A 21724-nucleotide genomic window follows, 5' to 3' on the forward strand; every position below is an offset into this window, starting at 1 on the left:
GTCAAGCAAGGCTGTGTCATCGCACCAACACTCTTCTCGATCTTCCTTGCTGCAATGCTCCAAGCTCCCCACTGGAGTGGAGCTAATTTACAGAACAAACGGGAAACTGTTCAACCTCCATCGCCTCCAGTCCAGATCCAAGGTCGTCCCATCCTCTGTCCTCGAATTACAGTATGCAGACGACGCTTGCGTCTGCGCTCACTCGGAATTCGAACTCCAAACCATCGTCCACACCTTCACCGAAGCGTACGAGAGCATGGGCCTTACACGAAATATCCGTAAGACACAGTTCCTCTACCAGCCTGCCCCCACCACACAGTACTGCCCCCCGATTTATCAAAATCCACGACAAAGCCTTGGACAACGTGGACCACTTTCCATACCTCGGGAGTCTACTGTCAACAAGGGCAGACGATGAAGCCCAACACCGCCTTCAGTGTGCCAGTGCAGCCTTTGGTCGCCTGAGGGAGAGTGTGTTTGAAGACCAGGACCTCAAACCCGGCACTAAGCTCATGGTCTACAGAGCAGCAGGTATACCAAGTTGGATACTGTTGAGGGGGATGACTCGCCAGGGGAAGGGAGCAGCAGCCAGCTTCCTGGCACCAGGGACGCTTCTGCTGCTCAGAAAGGGAGGAAAAAGAGTGGGAGAGCAATAGTGGTAGGGGATTCTATCGTAAGGGGAACAGGTAGGCGTTTCTGTGGCTGCAGACGTGACTCCAGGATGGTTTGTTGCCTCCCTGGGGCCAGGGTCATGGATGTCACTGTGCGGCTACAGGGCATTCTTAAGGGGGAGGGTGAGCAGGCAGAGGTCGTGGTCCACATTGGGACCAACGACATAGGTAGGAAGGGGGATGAGGTCCTGCATCAAGAATTTAGGGAGCTAGGTAACAGATTAAAGAGCAGGACCTCAAAGGTTGTAATCTCTGGATTACTCCCAGTGCCACGTGCTAGTGAGTATAGGAATGGGAGGATAGAGCAGATGAATGCGTGGCTAAAGAGTTGGTGTAGGGGGGAGGGTTTTACTTTCCTGGATCACTGGGCCTGCTTCTGGGGAAGGTGGGACTTGTACAAGTCGGACGGGTTGCACCTGAACCAGAGCGGGACAAATATCCTTGCGGGGAGGTTTGCTAGCACTGTTGGGGGGGGTTTAAACTAACTTGGCAGGGGGATGGGATACAGAGGGGAGCTGAAATAGGGGGTGATGTGCTGCCAATTATAGAGAAAAAAACAAGTCCGCTTGGTAGACAGGGCAAATATACAAGGGCAAGGCTGGATGGCATCTATTTTAATGCAAGGAGTCTTGCAAATAAGGTGGATGAACTGAAAGTGTTGATAAACACATGGGAGTATGATATTGTTGCTATCACGGAGACATGGTTGAGGGAGGAGCAAGACTGGCAGCTCAATATTCCGGGGTACAGAATCTTCAGGCGAGACAGAGGGGGGGTATAAGGGGAGGAGGTGTATCAATATTAATTAAGGAGTCAATTACTGCAGTAAGGAGGGATGACATATTAGCAGGTTCCTCTAATGAGGCCATATGGGTGGAGCTTAAAAACAAGAAGGGGGCAAGCACTTTGCTGGGAGTGTACTATAGGCCTCCAAACAGTCAGGGGGAGATAGAGGAACAGATATGTAGGCAAATCTCAGAGAAATGTGCAAATAATAGGGTAATAATAATGGGGGATTTCAACTTCCCCAATATTAACTGGGATAGTCAGAGTGTGAAAGGCACAGAGGGTGTAGAATTCTTAGTGCATCCAGGAGAGCTTTTTGAGCCAGCATGTAGAAGGTCCTACAAGAGAGGGGGCGGTACTGGACCTAATTCTAGGGAATGTGGCCGGCCAAGTGGAAGAAGTGCTAGTAGGTGAGCACTTTGGTGACAGTGACCATAATATGGTGAGATTTAAGGTGGTCATGGAAAAGGACAGGGATGGGCCGGAAATAAAGGTTCTAAATTGGGGGAAGGCCGATTTTAATAGGATAAGGCAGGAATGGACTGGGATCAGCTACTTGTAGGAAAATCCGCATCGGAGCAATGGGAGGCTTTCAGAAGGGAGATTGAGATCATACAATGGCAACATGTTCCCGTAAAGGTCAAGGGTGGTTCCAAAAACCACAGGGAACCTTGGATGTCAGGGGATATACGAGAATGGATTAGAAAAAAGAGGGCTTTTGGCAGATACAAAAGGCTAAAGATGGAGGAAGCCCTAGAGGAGTACAAAGTGCAGGGGGATACTTAAAAAAAGAAATTAGGAGATCAAGGAGGGGCCATGAAATAACACTGGCGAGCAAAATAAAGGAAAATCCTAAGATGTTTTATAAGTATATTAAGGGTAAGAGGATAACTAGGGAAAAGATAGGGCCCATTAGGGACAAAAGTGGCAATCTGTGTGGAGCCGGAAGATGTAGGAGGGGTTCTAAATGAATTTTTTGCATCTGTTTTCACTATGGAGGGGGACGATGTAGACATAGAAATAGGGCGGGGGGACTGTGATATGCTCGAACACATTAACATCGAGAGGGAGGAGGTATTGGCGGTTTTAGCAGGCCTAAAAATGGATAAATCCCCAGGCCCGGACGAAATGTATCCCAGGCTGCTGTGTGAGGCAAAGGAAGAGATTGCGGGGGCTCTAACACATATTCAGAACCTCTCTGGCCACAGGGGATGTGCCAGAGGACTGGAGAACCGCTAATATAGTTCCATTATTCAAGAAGGGGAGTAGGGAAAAACCGGGGAACTACAGGCCAGTGAGCCTAACATCAGTGGTGGGAAAATTATTGGAAAAAATTCTGAGGGACAAAATCTGTCTCCACTTGGAGAGGCAAGGATTAATCAGGGATAGTCAACATGACTTTGTCAAGGGAAGATCATGTCTGACTAATTTGATTGAATTTTTTGAGGGGGTGACTAGGTGTGTGGATGAGGGCAACGCAGTGGCTGTGGTATACATGGATTTCAGTAAGGCCTTCGATAAAGTCCCGCACAGGAGACTGGTCAAGAAGGTAAGAGCCCATGGAATCCAGGGTGCCTTGGCACGTTGGATAAAAAAACTGGCTTAGTGGCAGAAGGCAGAGGGTGATGGTCGAAGGTTGTTTTTGTGACTGGAAGCCTGTGGCCAGTGGGGTACCACAGGGATCGGTGCTGGGTCCCTTGCTGTTTGTGGTCTATATTAATGACTTGGATATGAATGTAAAAGGTATGATCAGTAAGTTCGCGGATGATACAAAAATTGGTAGGGTGGTAAATAGCGAGGAGGGTAGTCTCAGTCTGCAGGACGATATCGATGGGTTGGTCAGATGGGCAGAACAGTGGCAAATGGAATTTAACCCAGAAAAGTGCGAGGTGATGCACTTTGGGGGGACTAACAAGGCAAGGGAATACACAATGAATGGTAAGACCCTAGGCAAGACGGAGGGTCAGAGGGATCTGGGTGTGCAAGTACACAGATCCCTGAAGGCGGCGGAACAGGTGGATAAGGTGGTAAAAAAGGCATATGGGATACTTGCCTTCATTAGCCGAGGCATAGAATATAAGAGCAAGGAGGTTATGATGGAGCTGTATAAAACACTGGTTAGGCCACAGCTGGAATACTGTGTGCAGTTCTGGTCGCCACACTACAGGAAGGATGTGATAGCTTTGGAGAGGGTGCAGAGGAGATTCACCAGGATGCTACCAGGGCTGGAACGCTTCAGCTATGAAGAGAGACTGGGCAGATTGGGTTTGTTTTCCTTGGAGCAGAGGAGACTGAGGGGGGACATGATTGAGGTGTACAAAATTATGAGGGGCATAGATAGGATGGATACTAAGGAGCTTTTTCCCTTAGTAGAAGGGTCAATAACTAGGGGGCATAGATTCAAGGTAAAGGGCAGGAGGTTTAGAGGGGATTTGAGAAAGAACTTTTTCACCCAGAGGGTGGTTGGAGTCTGGAACTCACTGCCCGAAAGGGTTGTGGAGGCTGGAACCCTCAACATTCAAGAAGCATTTGGATGAGCACTTGAAATGCCATAGCATACAAGGCTACGGACCAAATGCTGGAATATGGGATTAGATTAGACAGGGCGTGATGGCCGGCGTGGACACGATGGGCCGAAGGGCCTCTATCCGTGCTGTATAACTCTATGACTCTATGATACCCGCCCTGCTGTATGCCTCTGAGACATGGACCATGTACAGCCGGCACCTCAAAGCACTGGAGAGGTACCACCAATGCTGCCTCCGCACGATCCTGCCAATCCATTGGCAGGATAGGCGCACCAACGTCGGTGCTTTTGCTCAGGCCAACATCCCCAGCATCGAAGCTTTGACCACGCTCTATCAGCTCCGATGAATGGGTCACATTGTCCGCATGCCTGATACGAGACTCCCAAAACAAGCGCTCTACTCTGAGCTCCGACGTGGCAAGAGAGCCCCAGGTGGGCAGAGGAAACGCTTCAAGGACACCCTCAAAGCCTCCTTGAATCCCTGGCCCAAGACCGCACAAAGTGGAGGAGAAGCATCCGGGAAGGTGCCGAACACCTCGAGTCTCTTTGCCGGGAGCAAGCGGAAGCCAAGTGCAGGCAGCGCAAGGAGCGCACGTCAACCCAAGCACCCCACCCGCCCGCCCCTTCAACCACCGTCTGCCCCACCTGTGACAGAGACTGTAGGTCCCGCATTGGACTCATCAGTCACCTGAGAGCTCATTTTTAATGTGGAAGCAAGTCATCCTCGGTTCCAAGGGACTGCCTAAGAAGAATAATCACTTTCAATTTGTGTCCTATGGTTACTGACTGTGCTGCCACTGGAAACAGTTTTTTGACAGACAAATATGATCAAAACTTTGTCTCAATTTTAGGAGTTCTATGCTGCCATCTTGGACCTTCAACGGCTTTAGCATTTGTTTTTCTTGCATATATAGCAGACATTAAAGCACTTTGAACAAGAAATGACCAGGAAAGCTACCGGATTGTTGTAAAAACCCAACTGGTTCATTGCTGTCCTTCAGGGAAGGCAGCCTGTCACCTTTATCTGGTCTGGTCTACACATTACTCCAGTACTACACTGGTTGATGCTTAATGTTCTGAAGTGATGTCGCAAGCCACTCCGTTGTAAACAATCACTACCAAGTTCAAAAATAAGAAAGAAAAACGGGCGGACCTCTTAGCAATGACCCAACATCATTCTTCTTCATCATTGGGTCAATTATCTTAGAAATCCCTACCTAACGTCATTGTGAGAACACTATCACCACGAAGACAGGTCAAGAAGAAGACCCATGGGAAAATGGTCGAGAAGAAGACCCATGGGAAAATGGAGCACAAGTATAATGTATTGTCACAGCACCACCATTTCAGGGCACTTGTGGATGGGGAATAAATTTAACCATACCAACAGTGCCCACATCCCAAGAGCAAATGATTTTTTTTTAAATCACTTTCTGTGGTTTCATGAGCTGTTATAATTGTACGGTACATTACATGTAATCCTACTGAAGATTATGATATGAATGACCTGGTCTGTGGAGGTAAGTTGTGGGTGGTCTTACCAATTTGATGAGTGACAGTTTTTGGAAGTGCCCCTTTCTGTAGATTAGTATTGCTAAAGATCAGGTGTACAGAATGACGAGAAAGACAAATTGCTTTTTTTGGAATGAGGTGATGATCTTGAGACTAACTTTTTTTAAACTTGGTATTTTTAAACTACAGCATTGCACAAAGGAAACCATTTGTCAATACATTCCACCATGACAGCAATACATGCCCTTCACTATGGATGTTAATAGGATGTCTGTTTTGTAAAGTGTTGAAGTTCTAAGATTTTATTCAACCATGGTGTGTCTATTTTTCTTGCGTTCCATGGCTCAATATATGTCTGTAATGTATTGTCACACAACTGCCTGCTTGTGCTCCATTTTCCCCATGGGTCTTTACTACTGATTGCTGGCTGTGATGTTATGCAGTGAAGGTTATTGTACAGACTTTATCCTGGATTTGTTTTTGTCCACTCTAAAGAGTTCATGGATTTTGGATTCTTATTTTATTCAGCTATAACTATATTCTGTGACAATGTACATTATTTGTCAGTGCCATTGTCCTGCAGCTACCGCAACATAAAATCTGCAGACCTGTAATGAATGGAGAAACAAAGTTTTACCACCCAGGACCTGTCTCCAAAAAGATACCCTGATATGTGCCTTCCTGAAATGCACAAAGCTTTGTGCTTTGCATGTATGGCTGCCACTACACAATGTATCAATTATATTTCCAGATCCCAAACTGAGTAGCTGTGGTTTAAAAAAAAAAAAAATGTAGATACTGTTTCTTAATGGGGAGACTTCTTCAGCATTTTTTTAAACAACAAAAAGCACTTCTAAAATGGCCATGCTGCACTTATTTTTGAAAAGCCTATTATCTCTGCAGCATTAATGCCGGGTTCTTAAAGAATTAAGTAATAGGCTAAAACAGCTCTGACCTGGCAATAACCTCCACAGTAAAATCAAAACATATAATGCTAAGCTGCTTTATTCAGCTTGCAGGAAAATTGTGTTGCATTCATGGGAAGGATGAGTCAAGAGTACTTTAAAACAAATAGTTTCAAGCAGACAGATGGTTTCTCCCAGAGTGGTTCTCTTATAGAGAATGACCAAATATTCCTCAAGCACCTCATAGCCCAGCAAGCTGATATGGCGAGACTTTCTATGTAATGGCCCAGAAATTCGGGTCGGGGGCTTCCCGTGGGTGCAAGCCCCCGACCTACACTTGCATATCGGGCTGACATTTGAAGACTGGGCCTGCTTGGATTTCCGGTCTGTGGCCCGGTTCAGCTCCCGGCGCGCTGTGCGTGCGTGATCCAGCGGCGTACTTAGTGCAATGAGCCGGCTGGGATCACGTGAGCACTGGGCAACCAATGGGAGTTTACAAAAGTCCATTCATGAGTTAGACATAAGACCTGTCAAACTCATGAAAAGTACGGGTGCCCAAAACACTACTTAAACTTTAAATAAAAGTTAAAAAAAATTCCATTAATTAAATTAACTATTAATAACTTTAAAAAACTAATTTAAACAATTATTCAAATTTCTGCCAAAATTTTTTTTTCAAGAAATCGGGTCCAAAAATACACTTACCTTACTGTAAATTCTTTAAAAATAATAAACCTGTGGGGGGAAAAAAAATTCTAACTTTAAATATTAGACCACTTACCTTTTAAAACTAAGTCCTTACGCCTGCTTTTTACATTCGTAAAAAGTGGAGGCCTTCACACACAGACAAACCTGTCAAAAAAAAAAAAAAAAAAACAAAGTTCAACGCGTACCCGCTGCCTCAAACGTCGCTAGGGAACCGCCTCTTAACCCCTTGGTTCAGAGGAGAGGAAATGCTGGTTTTCTGCGCATGCGCTGTGCATGCTGAAATCCGGCACTTCCAACGGGCCCACGCGTGAGTACCCCATCTGTACTCATGCGTTGGGACCGGAATTACTGAGCCAATATATTTCATGATGGATTTGCATAGATTTAACTTTGTTTATGAATCAGCATTAATTTGGGCTAACTGCTATCAAAAATGCAACTATTGGAAAGATTCCAGGCTGGATCTGCAGTCTGTTCTGGGTTGGTTGCTCTCTGCCAGAGTAATGGTACAGGTGCTGCAATTGGCCTTGGCACTCTGGGCTCGGATGGCAAAAGTTGGCCCCTTCTGCTATCAAAGGATTCATTGGTGATGGAGAAACGTTGAAAATTGAAGCCAATGGGATTAAAGGGGCAGAGGCTACGTGGATATAAAATTGGCTAAGGGACACAAAGCAGAGAGTAGTGGTGAACGGTTGTTTTTCAAACTGGAGGGAAGTGTGCAGTGGTGTCCCCTGGACTTTGGTACACAGGGCATAATTGCAAAGTTTGCAGGTGACGCAGACCTTCAGTCTTTGAACGTGGCAAGACAAGTGGAGAAGGCTGTTAAAAAGGCATATGGGATCCTTGGCCTCATAAATAGAGACATGGAGTACAAAAGCAAGGAAGTTATGCTAAACCTTTATAAAAATACTGGGTAGGCTCTAGTTGGAGTATTTTGGCCAATTCTGGGCACCACACTTTAGGAAGGAGGTTAAGGCCTTGGAGAGGGTGCAGAGGGGATTTAGTAGAATGGTACCAGAGATGAAAGACTTCAGTTACCAGGTGAGACTAGAGAAACTGGGGTTGCTCTCCTTAGAGCAGAGAAGGTTAAGGGAAGATTAGAGGTGTTTAAAATCACGAGGGGTTTTGATGGAGTACGTAAGGGGAAACTGTTTCCAGTGGCAGAAGGGTCAGTAACCAAAGGACACAGATTTAAAGTAATGAACCAGAGGCGACATGAGGGGGGAAAAATTTACACGAGTTATGATCTGGAATGCACTGCCTGCCAGGGTGGTGGAAGCAGATTCAATAATAACTTTCAAAAGGGAATTGGATAAATACTTGAAGTGGAAAAATTTGCAGGACTATGAGGAAAGAGCAGGGGAGTGAAACTAATTGGATAGCTCATTCAAAGAACAGGCACGATGGGCCGACTGGCCTCCTGTGCTGTATCATTATATGATTGTGTAATTCCTTGTAATAATTGATTATGAATACAGGAAACTTTGTGTTATCCGGAGGCTAACTGTCCGGAATGCTCGAGCCACCGGCAAAAATCAGGAGCCGTTTTTGTTAGGTTTTTTTTCTTCTCGTTGCTTTTTTCCTCAACAGTCAAGCTCTGCAAGGTCTGCTGAAGCTGTTGCTAAGCTACAGAGATGCTTGGACTGTTTAGAAGCTGTTGGGTTTGTTGACAGATACGGAGCTCAAAAGCTTCCGTATCTTTCAACATTAGCGCTGGAGTGTCTGGCAGTTTTGAGGGAACAGCAACAGCTCGGTCCCGTCGGTGCCGGATAGCACAAAGTTTCCTGTAATTTAGTTACTTGTAGCAGCAGCAGCACTAATTGCTAGCTACTTATATAAAAGTTTTCACATCTGTCACACTTCAGGCTTTGCACTTGATATATAAGGCCAACAGATCACAAATGAACAGTCTATCTTTTTTAAAGTACTCAATGATAGAAAGAAAACCAGTTATTTCCTACTATTGAGGTAACCTGCAGAGGTTGTTGAGATAATGTGGGGAGGAGCCAAGCAGCTAGGGTTGCCAATCTTCCTGGAGTTTCAAGGAATTAAAGATTAATCTCCTGGACACTGCTAAAAGCAATCCAGGAGATTGATATCATGGGCAGGACATTGTGTGGCATCTCGCCCAGTGGAAACGGGTCAGTAGCACTCTGAAAATGGGGTATGGCTTAGTGTTCCGTTCCTACCAAGGGTGTGGCACATACCACCTTCCCAAGTGCTTGCTGCTGGCCGGCTGGAGCTACTGCCTTAGTCAGGCGGTAGACCTTTTTTATAATGCAGATTGGGATCCTATGTCATACCTAGGACCCCAATTAACGTTTCATGACTCAACTGAGCAGAGTATGCTAAGCTCATACTCTGCGCATTTTCAGCTGGCGGTCCAGTGCTGCTCCCTCAGAAGCACAGCTGAGACGATACCTATTACCTGTGAAGGAACAATGTTGAGAACAGATCCATCAGGCCCACGGAATTGAAACAGTCAAATCCAGTGGCATTACTGGTGTAATGGCCTGCTCTCTCAAGTGGACGTAAAAGATCCCATGGTACTATTTCAAAGAAAAGTAGAGGAGTTATTCCTGTTGTCCTGGCCAATATTTATCCTTCAATTAACATAACAAAAAAAATGATCTGGTCATTATCATATTGCTGTTTGTGGGAGCTTGCTGAGCGCAAATTGGCTGGTATGTTTCCTACATTACAACAGTGACTACACTTTTTTTTTTTAAAAGTACTTCATTGGCTGTAAAGCTCTTTGGGATGTCCGGTGGTTGTGAAAGGCGCTGCATAAATTCAAGTCTTTTTTTCTTTTTAATAAACATAATGGCAAAATATGAACACACTATTGCTTGCAGGAGCTTGGGAGGGCTTCAGTAAATTCAGTTTTGGCAGATCTGAGTTTGGTGCAATGAAGTCCTAATGTACTAGCCAATTTATTAAGCTATTTACTCAGCAACCTACAGAGAAATGTTAAATACATCACAATTTTATCTGAAAGTAATCCTAACCTTTTATTGGTGCCTTTGCTTTCACGAAAGCTAGCAACAGATTAGTGGAAAAAAGTCTACTGCTTTATTTTAACAATGGAAACAAAATTATAGAAAAAGATAGTGAAACTTTAATTAAAAATGTGAAACTGTTTTGAAATTCAATTGGATCGGCTATTTCCAATTTATTTTTGTTGCAGGGTGATCGAGAAACCTTTGAAAACTATTACAGAAAACAACGAAGGAAACAAGCAGGACTGGTGTTACAGCCACAGTCAAACATGGTAATGTTCATGATGATAGTTAACAGTTGCACATCATTTTGTGTTTGATATGTTTGTGATCATCTGATATTTCTCTCTTTTTCCCCTTTCATACTAGCATGAAACTGTTGAAGGCTACAGAAAATATTTTAACCAGATTGTTGGGTAAGTTCTTGTGTCTTGTTGAAGGCTTATTAACAGTTATGCTGGGGAAGTGTATCCCAAAAAGTAGTGATGCTTTGCAACTTTAAAACAACTGCAGTGTTTGTGTGTGCGGTTGTTTGAAGCTAGATATGGCTGTTGTAGCAACTACATCACAATGTAACTAGGGCCATTTTTACAGTAGAGGCGGATATGGTATAGCAGAACTGCTCGGTGGTAGCACTCTCGCCTCTAAGTCAGAAGGTTATGTATTCAATTCCCACTCCAGATACTTGAGCACATAATTTAGACTGACACTTCAGAGCATAACTAGGGGAGTGTTGCACTGACGGAGGGGCCTTCTTTCGGACGAGATATTAAACCGAGGCCCCGTCTGCTCTCTGGTGGATGTAAAAGATTCCATGACACTATCGAAAAAGAGCAAGGGAGTTCTCCCTGGTGTCCTGGCCAATATTTTTCCCTCGACTATCATCCCTAAAACAGATTATCTGGTCATTATCTCATTGCTGTTTGTGGGATCTTGCTGTGCACAAATTGGTTGCCGCATTTCCCTACATTCCAACAGTGACTACACTTCAAAAAGCACTTGTACGGCTGTAAAGTGCTTTGAGATGTCCTGAGGTTGTGAAAGGTACTATATTAATGCAAGTTGTTTTCTTTCTCCTTTCTTTCTTTGCAAATGCAGCATTTATAGAACATTTTCTGTGCGCTAATAGGCTTGTACCTGTATGCAAATAGATTCTATTCTTGCAGCAATCTTTCAATAGTACTGAACTAACCCGCTTAAAGAAAGAAAGACTGACGCTTATAAATTACATATAAAATATGAAAATTACATAAATAGCATCCATATTATAAATGTGCAGTTCTTGATTCTGTAATAAAGTACTGTACTATGCTTTTTAGTATTTAAATCTTTTGGTTCTTTGATTTTAGATTTTTTGTGGTGGAAGATCACATATTACATGCAACACAAGGGCTGGTGACCAGAGCATTTACCGATGAGCTATGGAACATGGCACTTTCAAAAATTATTGCTGTCTTAAGAACCCATTCAGTAAGTTGCCAAATTGCAGTGTTTTTAAGTACTTTTATGGACAACGTTGACATTTTTACACTTATAAGTCAGGATAGTAGGAGAGAGGCATGCAAATTGAGACCTTGACCTTCACGTCTCTTTCACCTGTTTAGTTTGTGATGCTGCTCCAAATTCAAGTCTGTTGGGTGTTTTTCAATGTGGATTTGAACATATCTGTAATTTTCATAGCTGCATGTGTACAAAAGTCTCTGCAGAAAGTTACAGTTTTCTTTGAATAATTTAAATCTATTTGCTATAAATGAGCCAGCATGCAGTATCTAAGATGAAAGTTGGGGGTTATGTACATTGAAGTAGAACATTTAAACATAGTTTGATTTAGCAGTACCTGGGAATGATGTGGAGGGGCTTCTGTGTGTCATTCATGCTTGTGCCACGATGTGGAATAGTGTCATGATACAAGTGAAAAGACTTAAAGAACCTGCTCCACGCGTTTAGTGGGCTGAACAGGAGGTGTGAAATCTGACATCGCATCACGAGATCTACAAAAATCTGGGTCTTTGTTGCCATTGGAACTCCGGAGGTTGCCTCTTTCATATTTGTGATTGCCGTCAACTATGGGAGGGCTGTGTGTCTGCCATTGGTAGCACTCTATCAAGGTACAAGTGCCTCATGTTCATTGACGGGTATGTGTCAAAGTGATGAATGGTTACACCTCCTTTCTTTGACTTTTTTTTGTAATTAAAAGTTACTTAAATTTGGGAGAAGGCCTGCCAAGCTTTTGTTTATCTCAGCAGAATTGGGCTTTGAGCCACAGCCGTGGGCTATTTGCATAATCCTTTAGTGATTTGCAACTGACTGAGCCTTCCAAACATGCTTTTAGTCCAGGAGTTTAGAATATGCAGAGTTAATCTGCTGTTATTGTTGCAATCTGTCCTCATTAGTCTCAACTGACCTCTTCATTAGATCAGATTGAATAGTTCAGTATTGAAAACACCATCAGGAAATAGTTCCTAATTATCATTCTAAATGCTCTGTTTTCAAAATACACCCCACCAGTGAAACTAGCAGTGTTGTCTTTATGCGCCAAATTAAGATCTTTGCAATACAGTAGGGACATTATGTAGTCCATAAAGTGAATAAAGTACTTGCTAAAACATTTATAGAAGTTAACATGAATTGTACAGTGCCTGATAACAAGCCTTTTAAATCAAATTACTGGAACTAGATGCTTTTACTAGTGTAGTGTATAAATTGCAATTAAATATTACATGGAATTTACAGCATAGAAACGGGCCATTGGGCCCAACTGGTTTATGCCTCCTCCCACCCTACTTAATGACTACAGATTTGACTAAAATAAAAATAAATAATATTGGAAATACACAGGAGACCAGTCAACTTCTGTAAAGAGAAAAGATCGATACATTTTTCGCGTGTATGACCTATTAGTTGACCATTATGTTGTGCAGAGCACTGTTCGACTGCTTTGGCCTTGGATGAAATACCCATGAAGAAGGTATTGAGCTGGCAATTTTTGATCCTGTTGAAAACTAGGAAAGCATGAGAAGATAATGTAATTGCTCCAAGGTATACAAATTAGTAATTTCACTGAGGGATGTAGATAATATACATTTAAGTCATCTGAACCTTGAAATGAGATTACAACCTTGGTGTAACTCCCATCTATTGTTGCATAATTCCCATCTATCTATTTTTGTTATTTCCAGAATATTATATTGCTGAGTTTGTGGAATGATCCTATTCCCCTTTACTCACTCATCAGTGTCAAGTGACAGTGATTGTTGACTAATATGCTTCTGTTGTTCTTGCATAATGACATCCACCATTGGAATGATAAACTTGTAGGGATCATATCACAATTATTAATCAAATAATCTATAGTTGATAAAGAAAAAATAATGGTATAGTAGTATGGTATAGAAATGTATTATCCTGTTAAGTAATGTACAGATTGTAATGGAAAATAACGGCCACTATATATTACAATGCATATTATTGTATTTCTATTCTCTGTGGGCAAACATAAAGTCATGTGTTCTATAGAAATATTAACTTGTCTTTAATCTTGTGTTCCTAGTCCTATTGCACTGATCCTGACCTTGTATTGGAGTTGAAGAACCTAATTGTGGTTTATGCTGACACTTTGCAAGTAGGTATTGGTTCATTTAGAAATTCTGTTTACTGCCCTAAATTGTATTGTAATCAAAATCTTGAAAAGATTAGGAAAGAAGACAGGATAAATCGAAGTATTGATGATCTGAGGACAAGGTTGGGTCTTAAAAGCCTGTAGACTCTAGGAGGGTGAAAAAACAAAGCAAGTGAAGAGTTTTGCAGTTTTAATGTTAAAGAATGTTAGATTTGGAGACATTCCACTAAGTCTTGTTTTCAACACAGTGACAGTGGTGGAAGCGCCTACAGGGCCTCATGTTGAAGCTTAGTGTGAATAAGAAAGTAATGATCAGAGGAGCAATAGCCATCATACTATTGATAAAATAGAGACAAGGAAGACTGTGATGAAGAGAGACATACAGACAAAGGGAAAGGTAAGAGAGGTTGGGAACTACAGGTGAGGGAACAAATACAGACAGAGGTTGGAGGTTAAAGGTGTCTATTAGCCAACAACAACTTCTTAGGCAGTCTCTCTGGAACCGAGGATGACTTGCTTCTACATTAAAAATGAGTTTGCAGGTGACTGATGAGTCCAATGCGGGACCTACAGTATCTGTCACAGGTGGGGCAGACAGTGGTTGAAGGGGCGGGTGGGTGGGGTGCTTGGGTTGGCGTGCGCTGCCTGCGCTTGGCTTCCGCTTGCTCGCAGCGAAGAGACTCGAGGTGTTCGGCGCCTTCCCGGATGCTTCTCCTCCACTTTGTGCGGTCTTGGGCCAGGGATTCCCAGGTGTCGGTGGGGATGTTACACTTTTTCAAGGAGGCTTTGAGGGTGTCCTTGAAGCATTTCCTCTGCCCGCCTGGGGCTCTCTTGCCGTGTCGGAGCTCCAAGTAGAGCGCTTGTTTTGGGAGTCTCGTATTGGGCATGCGGACGATGTGACCCATCCATCGGAGCTGATCGAGCGTGGTCAGAGCTTTGATGCTGGGGATGTTGGCCTGAGTGAGAACACTGATGTTGGTGCGCCTATCCTGCCAATGGATTTGCAGGATCTTGCGGAGGCAGCATTGGTGGTACCTCCAGTGCTTTGAGGTGCCTGCTGTACATGGTCCATGTCTCTAAGGCATAAAGCAGGGTGGGGCGTGTATCACTGCTGCTCTGTAGACCATGAGCTTAGTGCCGGGTTTGAGGTCCTGGTCTTCAAACACTCTTCCTCAGGCGACCGAAGGCTGCACTGGCACACTGAAGGCGGTGTTGGACTTCGTCATCGACATCTGCCCTTGTTGACAGTAGGCTCCCGAAGTATGGAACGTGGTCCATGTTGTCCAAGGCCTTGTCGTGGATTTTGATAATCGGGGGGGGGGGGGCAGTACTGTGTGGCGGGGGCAGGTTGGTAGAGGATCTTTGTCTTACGGATGTTTAGTGTAAGGCCCATGCTCTCGTATGCTTCGGTGAAGGTGTTGACAATGGTTTGGATTTCGACCTCCGAGTGAGCGCAGACGCAAGCGTCGTCTGCATACTGTAATTCGACGACAGAGGATGGGATGACCTTGGATCTGGACTGGAGGCGACGGAGGTTGAACAGTTTCCCGTTCTGTAAATTAGCTCCACTCCAGTGGGGAGCTTACTGAGGGTGAGATGGAGCATTGCAGCAAGGAAGATAGAAAAGAGCGTTGGTGCGATGACACAGCCTTGCTTGACCCCGGTTCGTACATGGATTGGGTCTGTGGTGGAACCGTTGGTCAGGATCATGGCTTGCATGTCGTCGTGAAGCAGGCGGAGGATGGTGACAAACTTTTGAGGGCAGCCGAATTTGAGGAGGACACTCCATAATCCCTCACGGTTGACCGTGTCGAAGGCCTTTGTGAGATCAAAGAAGGCTATGTACAGTGGTTGGTGCTGTTCCCTGCATTTCTCTTGTAATTGACGTGTGGTGAAGATTATGTCCATTGTGCCCCTTAGTGGGCGCAATCCGCATTGCGACTCTGGGAGGAGCTCTTCGGCCACTGGGAGAAGGCGATTGAGGAGGTTTCTTGCGATGACTTTCCCTGTGGCAGACAGCAGGGAAACTCCTCTGTAATTACCGCAATCGGACTTGTCACCTTTCTTGAAGATGGTCACAATTTTGGCATCTCTGCGATCCCCTGGCATGCTCGCCTCCTTCCAGATAAGAGAAATGAGTTCATGAATTCGCGCCAGTAGTGCTTCTCCGCCATGCTTTAGTGCCTCGGTGGGGATTCCAGCTGCACCTGAGGCCTTGTTGTTCTTCAGTTGTCTATTAGCCAATGCACTTATCTTGTATCCTGTCCAGGAGTGGGGGAGAAGTTTTAAGAACATTATCTTGGAGAGAAATATATATATATATATGACATTGGCACCCAAAATATATATATAAAGAAAATGCTGCTTTGTTTTTATGGACGTATTGGTAAAGATGGAACAATTTACTTTCCATAGTTTGATTATACTTGGAAAGATTTTTCATGTTAGATGTATACAATTGAGCTAAAACAATATTCTTTCTATATTTGTTAAAACGTGGCCCTTCACTTTTTGCTTCTCAATAATAATTATCCTAAGTTAAAGTAATCAAATTAAGTATGCCTATGGAACATGGAATCTGGGACTGAAAGAATCATCAGTTCTAGTGTAAGTCCCTTGAATTGGGAAATGAAATAAATAATTCCAGCTTCCCAGATGGCTGAATGAGTAAATGTACTGTGAAGTATGGTGCTTCAGTGGTCACGACCAGGAAGGTTCGGTTTCAATCCCAGATCTGCGCTCAGTTAACTGATCTTAGGCAGGGAAAGAATGGAATCTCTCAATTGATTTAAGTGCCCCAGGCCAGCATTAAAAAAACAAGCCAGCCACCTCTATACCCCCAGCTATTTGCTGGAAGTGCAACTGTGCAACTTGTTGACCATCTTCCCATAATATGGAACACGGGCCCTTCACTTGTGGGACATTGGCACCCAAAATATAAGACATCACCTTTTCAGTCTACATAATACTTTAATGGGCAGCAGTGGGTAGACTCCCTTGATCTAGCTTCCCTGCCAACTTCCACCCCTTCCTTCATTTTCAAGTTGCACTTTTTTTCCTTCCATCTTCCTCCTATATTTAGTTTGTCTGTAGACTGTCTCCCAAATTGCCATCCCTTGGTGATCATAGCAATTAGCCACGCTCTTTGCTTTAACTGCTTCCTGCACAGTTAACTTGATGATGTTCCCACTCCCCAGTGTATGACTGCTATGCACCGCAATCAACAACGAAAGGATGGAGAAGTTGATCAACAACAAATTGTATTTATATAGCACCTTTTAGTGTAGTAAAATATCCCAAGGAGCTTCACAAGAGCGTTCTCAAACTAAATTTGACACCGAGCCACATAAGGAGATATTAGGGCAGACTTGGTTTAAGGAACGTTATAAAGGAGGAAAGCGGGTTAGGGAGCGAATTCCAGGATTAAGGCCTTGACAGCTGAAGGCATGGCCACCAATTGTGGAGCAATTAAAATCCGGGATGCCCAAGAGGCCAGAATTGGAGGAGCGCAGATAGGGTTGTAGAGCTGGAGCAGATTACAGAGAGGGAGGGGCGAGGACATAGAGGGGTTTGAAAACGAGGATAAGAATTCTAAAATCGAGGTGTTGATTGAGCCAAAGTCAGTCAGCGAGCACAGGGGTTGATGGGTGGATGGGACTTGGTCAGCAGAGTTTTAAATGACCTCAAATTAACAGAGGGTAGAAAATGGGAGGCCAGCCTTAGAGCATTGGAATAGTCAAGCCTAGAGGTAACAAAGGCGTGGATGAGGATTTCGGCAGCTGACGAGCTGCGGCGGGGTGGAGTCGGGCGATGTTACGGAGGTGGAAATAGGCGGTTTTCATGATGGCGAGGCTGTGGTCGGAAGCTCACCTCGAGGTCAAATATGACACCAAGGTTGCGAACAGTCTGGTACATCCTCACAGTTTCCAGGTAGAAGGGATGGGGTCGGTGACTAGGGAACGGAGTTTGTGGAGAGGACCAAAGACAATGGCTTCGGTCTTCGCAATATTTAGTTGGAAGAGATTTCTGCTCACCCAGTACTGGATGTCAGACAAGCAGCCTGACATCTTCACATGTGTGACTTTTAAAGTCTTTAGCAGGACACAGATTTCAGTGCTTTTAAATGTGGGATATTGAGCTCAATGCAGGACACACGAGAGGTAGACATGTGTATGGATAGCTGTTGAGATAGGATTGAGTTTGGCTGTTATGTTCCATATCATCAAAGCCTGCCATCAATTGCATTCAATTTTACACATACATAGTCACTGGGGTAAAGTACTGAAGAACAGATAGCAGCTGTGAAACTCTAACATTGTCACTGTAAGGAGAGGGTAGGCATTGCGAGAAAAATGCAGGGAAATGGGTGGTGAAAGAAAGGAATAATCCTTGCTTTTCGATGATATCGCCCATGCATCCTCTGGGCCCAACTTGTTATTGACAACCACAACTGGACCAAAGCTTGACCTATGAATGTGTCTTAAACATTATGACTGTCTTAATTTATTTTTAATGGTATTAGCAGTTGTTACTTTCGGCTGTATTGGTCCCACTCTTGCAACCCACTTGGCTAGAATGATCTTTCCTTTAGTAGGATGCTGCAGCCAGAATCTGCCCTCAAATCTTTCAAATGTTTCCAGGATTTTAAGTTTCCTGAACACAATTGGAAGACTTGTACTCTTGAGAACCGAAGCCTGACCCACCCAACAATTCCACAATTTAGCTGCTTTCACTTAGAGGAGTTGTATCTTGGAGTGTAATCGCATGACGTTTAAGCAATTCAGGTGAACAAGTGTTTGCTTTTTATAGAGCCATTATTGCCACAGACATTCCACGAGATGCACATTGTTCCCATAGTTCTTAAGGTCATTGAAAATTAGGTTAATGGGGCCTCTTTGTTCCCCTCCCCCACCACCACTCAAAAGAATTGTGAAAAGCTACGAAACTTGCTTGACCTCGGGCAGCAGCAGCTACAACCCACCCAGAGCAAAAAAAGGTCTCATTGGAAACACTCCTACTACACAAACCTCCGCCATCACTAATCCTGCATAATGTCACTCCTGTGTGTTTAATTTTTGCAATATAACTTAAATTCTAATCAACTTTTGTGAATTGGTCATGCTTTTCTGCAGTCCAAAGTGATTTGAATCTTTTTGTTGTCTCTTGTCTGACCGTCCACGTGTGTTCTTGATTTCAATTTTTTTCTAGAGTTATGGATTTCCTGTGAACAGACTCTTCGACCTATTACTTGAAATCCGGGATCAGTACAATGAAACCTTATTGAAGAAATGGGCAGTAGTGTTTAGGTTAGTGATGTTTATGAAAAAATCATATTGTGGTCACTTTTTTATATAAAAATCATTGCCATTTGTCATTACCTTCTCTCAAACAGTTTCCATCTCAAAGCATCTTGAAGTACAACAGCTGTTATTACCAAGACAGAGTTGCCACCTTTTTAACATTGGGCTGTATTTTCCGATTGGAGGCTTCCTGCGTGCAGAGGCCTCCGACCTGGGAAAAATCTACAGACTTACCTGAGGGCTCCCGAGGTCCAGACACTTCCGCTCCTGGGCCTCTCCAACTTGAAATGTGCAGGGCCAATGTATCCCAGAGGCACATGCGGTTCGCAAGCATCCCTGGGATCACGTGGGCCATGGGGAGCCAATCAAGGAAGGGAATCTCCCTTCATACACTTGACAGATAGACCCGTCAAATATATGAATGGAGATCACCCCAAAAACACCGAAATATTAAATAATTTTTTTAAATCACATTTTTAAAATTAGTTGAAATTACAATAAATTAAATATTTTAAACAAAAATGTAATTTAAAAAAATAATTTTTTTGCAGGGCTAAAAATAAACTTTTTTAAAAGTATTTTTATAAATGATAAATGAGTGAAAACATTTTTTTTTACTTTTTTCAAATCTTATGCTGGTAAAAGCAGGCCTAACGCTTGCTTTTACCAGGCGTAAGATTTCTAAGGGTTTTCTGCGGGCGGAGGATCTCCAGAAAGCAGAACTATCCACCCGCAGAGGCCCTTCTCCGGGGCAGGCGTCCAATCTGTCGAGCATCCTTGACAGATCGGAAATGCCGGTTTTCAGCTCATGCGCTTTGCATGCCTGAAACCAGCATTTCCGATGTCCCTACGGGTGTGTACGCAGTGCGTACACACCCGTAGGGATCGGAATATCCAGCCCACTGTATACTTGCTTGACACTAGATTTGAGTAGCAGCCTAGACTGAGATGAAATCTTTTACAGGGCTCAAATCCACAGCAATCTGACCCAGGGACAAGGATGCTGTCACAGAAATGTTCTTTCTCTCTTGGCTTTAATGATCCTAAGTAAAATTACTTTTGGAAATTAAGTCCAGTTCATAGTAGGCAAAGATCTATGATACAAAATCGGTCATTACTCAGCACATTTAGCACTAAAATTAGCAGCATGGCTCAGTAACTACATAAGGATGGCCGGTGTGGAAATGAAATAGCAGAGGCTGTTCTTCTGAAATTTGGGCTTGGGTCCATTGTTGGGGCAGAGTAGAAGTAGTTTTACTCAGCATGTGGCCCATGTTGTACCTGACCTTTTCTCATTTGATGCTGACATTGGATGCAAAAAATGTTAAGTGCTGCATTCCCAGAACTAACATCCATAACTTAATCAAAAAATCCCCCACCGGGGGATAAATAAATAATTTCTCAGTTTTTAAAACAAACCCACAAGAAACATTGAATTATTCCACTATTGCAATACTTGGTGGTGATGTCATTATTAGTGCTGTATCAGAATACTGTGTATGCTCTCTGCCTAGAGTTTACGTAAGCTGAATATGGTGCCATTTCATCGGGTTGTTTAATCTATTTTTAATAGAGAAATTTTTGAGTCCGACAACTACAGTCCCATTCCTGTAGCAAATGAAGAGGAATACAGAATGATAATTAGTCGATTCCCATTTCATGACTCTGAACTTGAAAAGGTCAGTGGCGTTATTGCAATAATCTTTAGATTTATCTTGTTGATCACCCAAATTTGATTCTGGTGTGTTTGCACTGCAGCTTTAGCAAAACTGAGAGGCAGTTTCTGCTCCACCGCAGTATTAAATTTGCAGTAAAGCTCTGGAGTGAGGTCTTAACCTGATTCCAGAGGGGTATGCTGTGAAACTTCCTGGGGGCAGCATCATACTGCATGGAGTATAATCTAGTGATAATTCAAGTTTTTTTTTTTGTGCTTGACTTAATCAACGTAAGTACAGTAACAACATAGTGGGAATATAGTGCTAAGTAATTTTGATTTAAAAGGAATAGATTGTAGAAAATTTTACCAAGTCCTCAGGAGGTTGGTTGAACATTGGGAGCTGACGGTCCAAAGTGTTGCTACCGTAGTGACTAATCTGAGATCAGTAGCTACAGTATAACTGCACCCCAAGTATCCAATAATGTATTAGATTGTACCTTCCAATTTTTCCCCATTTAAAAGAAATAAATTTGAAGATACTAGTAGTGCTGTGGATCCTTTTAGCTCTGGCATCAGGTTTCAAATCCGATCCACACTTTAAAGTCTCACCTCTAGCTTAAAGTGTCCTAAATAATGTCAGTTTGGGCAGTCTTGATCTAAGGGTTGAGTAGATATGAAGTTTCACATAATTTGACATTAAGAGTAAGTTGGCACCCTCATGGAGAGCTATAGAGACAGTTAGTGTAGGAAAATTAACCATTATACTTTTGCAGTAAGGGCTGCTTGTTTGAGGTTGTGTTAAGGCATATCGTTAAGCAGTGTGGGGGGCATTACCCTACATATAACTTTTGAAATACTTGACTGGTTATGGTTGATCACGGATGCAAAAAAAAGGAAAAATCACAATTGAAGTTGCTCATTTTGATGAGCAGAAATTTCATCCCGAAAGGGTGAAAGGGAAATCCGTATAACTGGAAACATTAACTTCTCCAACCTGACCTTCCAAAATACTAACTAAACTTCAAAAATATTATTGCTTA

At 43.3% G+C, this 21724-nt stretch overlaps 1 protein-coding gene across 12 annotated transcripts in view; it reads left to right on the forward strand.

Moving 5' to 3' along the window:
• The window catches only part of LOC147113556 (exocyst complex component 6-like), a 202311-nt gene that overhangs the window by 71387 nt on the left and 109200 nt on the right, over positions 1–21724 (forward strand). For all 12 annotated transcript variants that reach the window (XR_015079227.1, XM_085994795.1, XM_085994784.1 and 9 more), the window contains 6 exons: positions 10297–10380; positions 10478–10524; positions 11458–11578; positions 13659–13730; positions 18936–19033; positions 20601–20706. Coding sequence is in view for 11 of the 12 variants with exons in the window: in XM_085994795.1 (XP_085850921.1) it covers positions 10297–10380; positions 10478–10524; positions 11458–11578; positions 13659–13730; positions 18936–19033; positions 20601–20706 (528 nt within the window). In the remaining variant the exon portion in view is untranslated. The remainder of the gene's footprint in view (positions 1–10296; positions 10381–10477; positions 10525–11457; positions 11579–13658; positions 13731–18935; positions 19034–20600; positions 20707–21724) is intronic.

Source organism: Somniosus microcephalus, chromosome 8 (genome assembly GCF_052327205.1).
Source record: "Somniosus microcephalus isolate GS21.2 chromosome 8, FLI_Smic_1.0, whole genome shotgun sequence".
Lineage (NCBI taxonomy): Eukaryota > Metazoa > Chordata > Chondrichthyes > Squaliformes > Somniosidae > Somniosus > Somniosus microcephalus.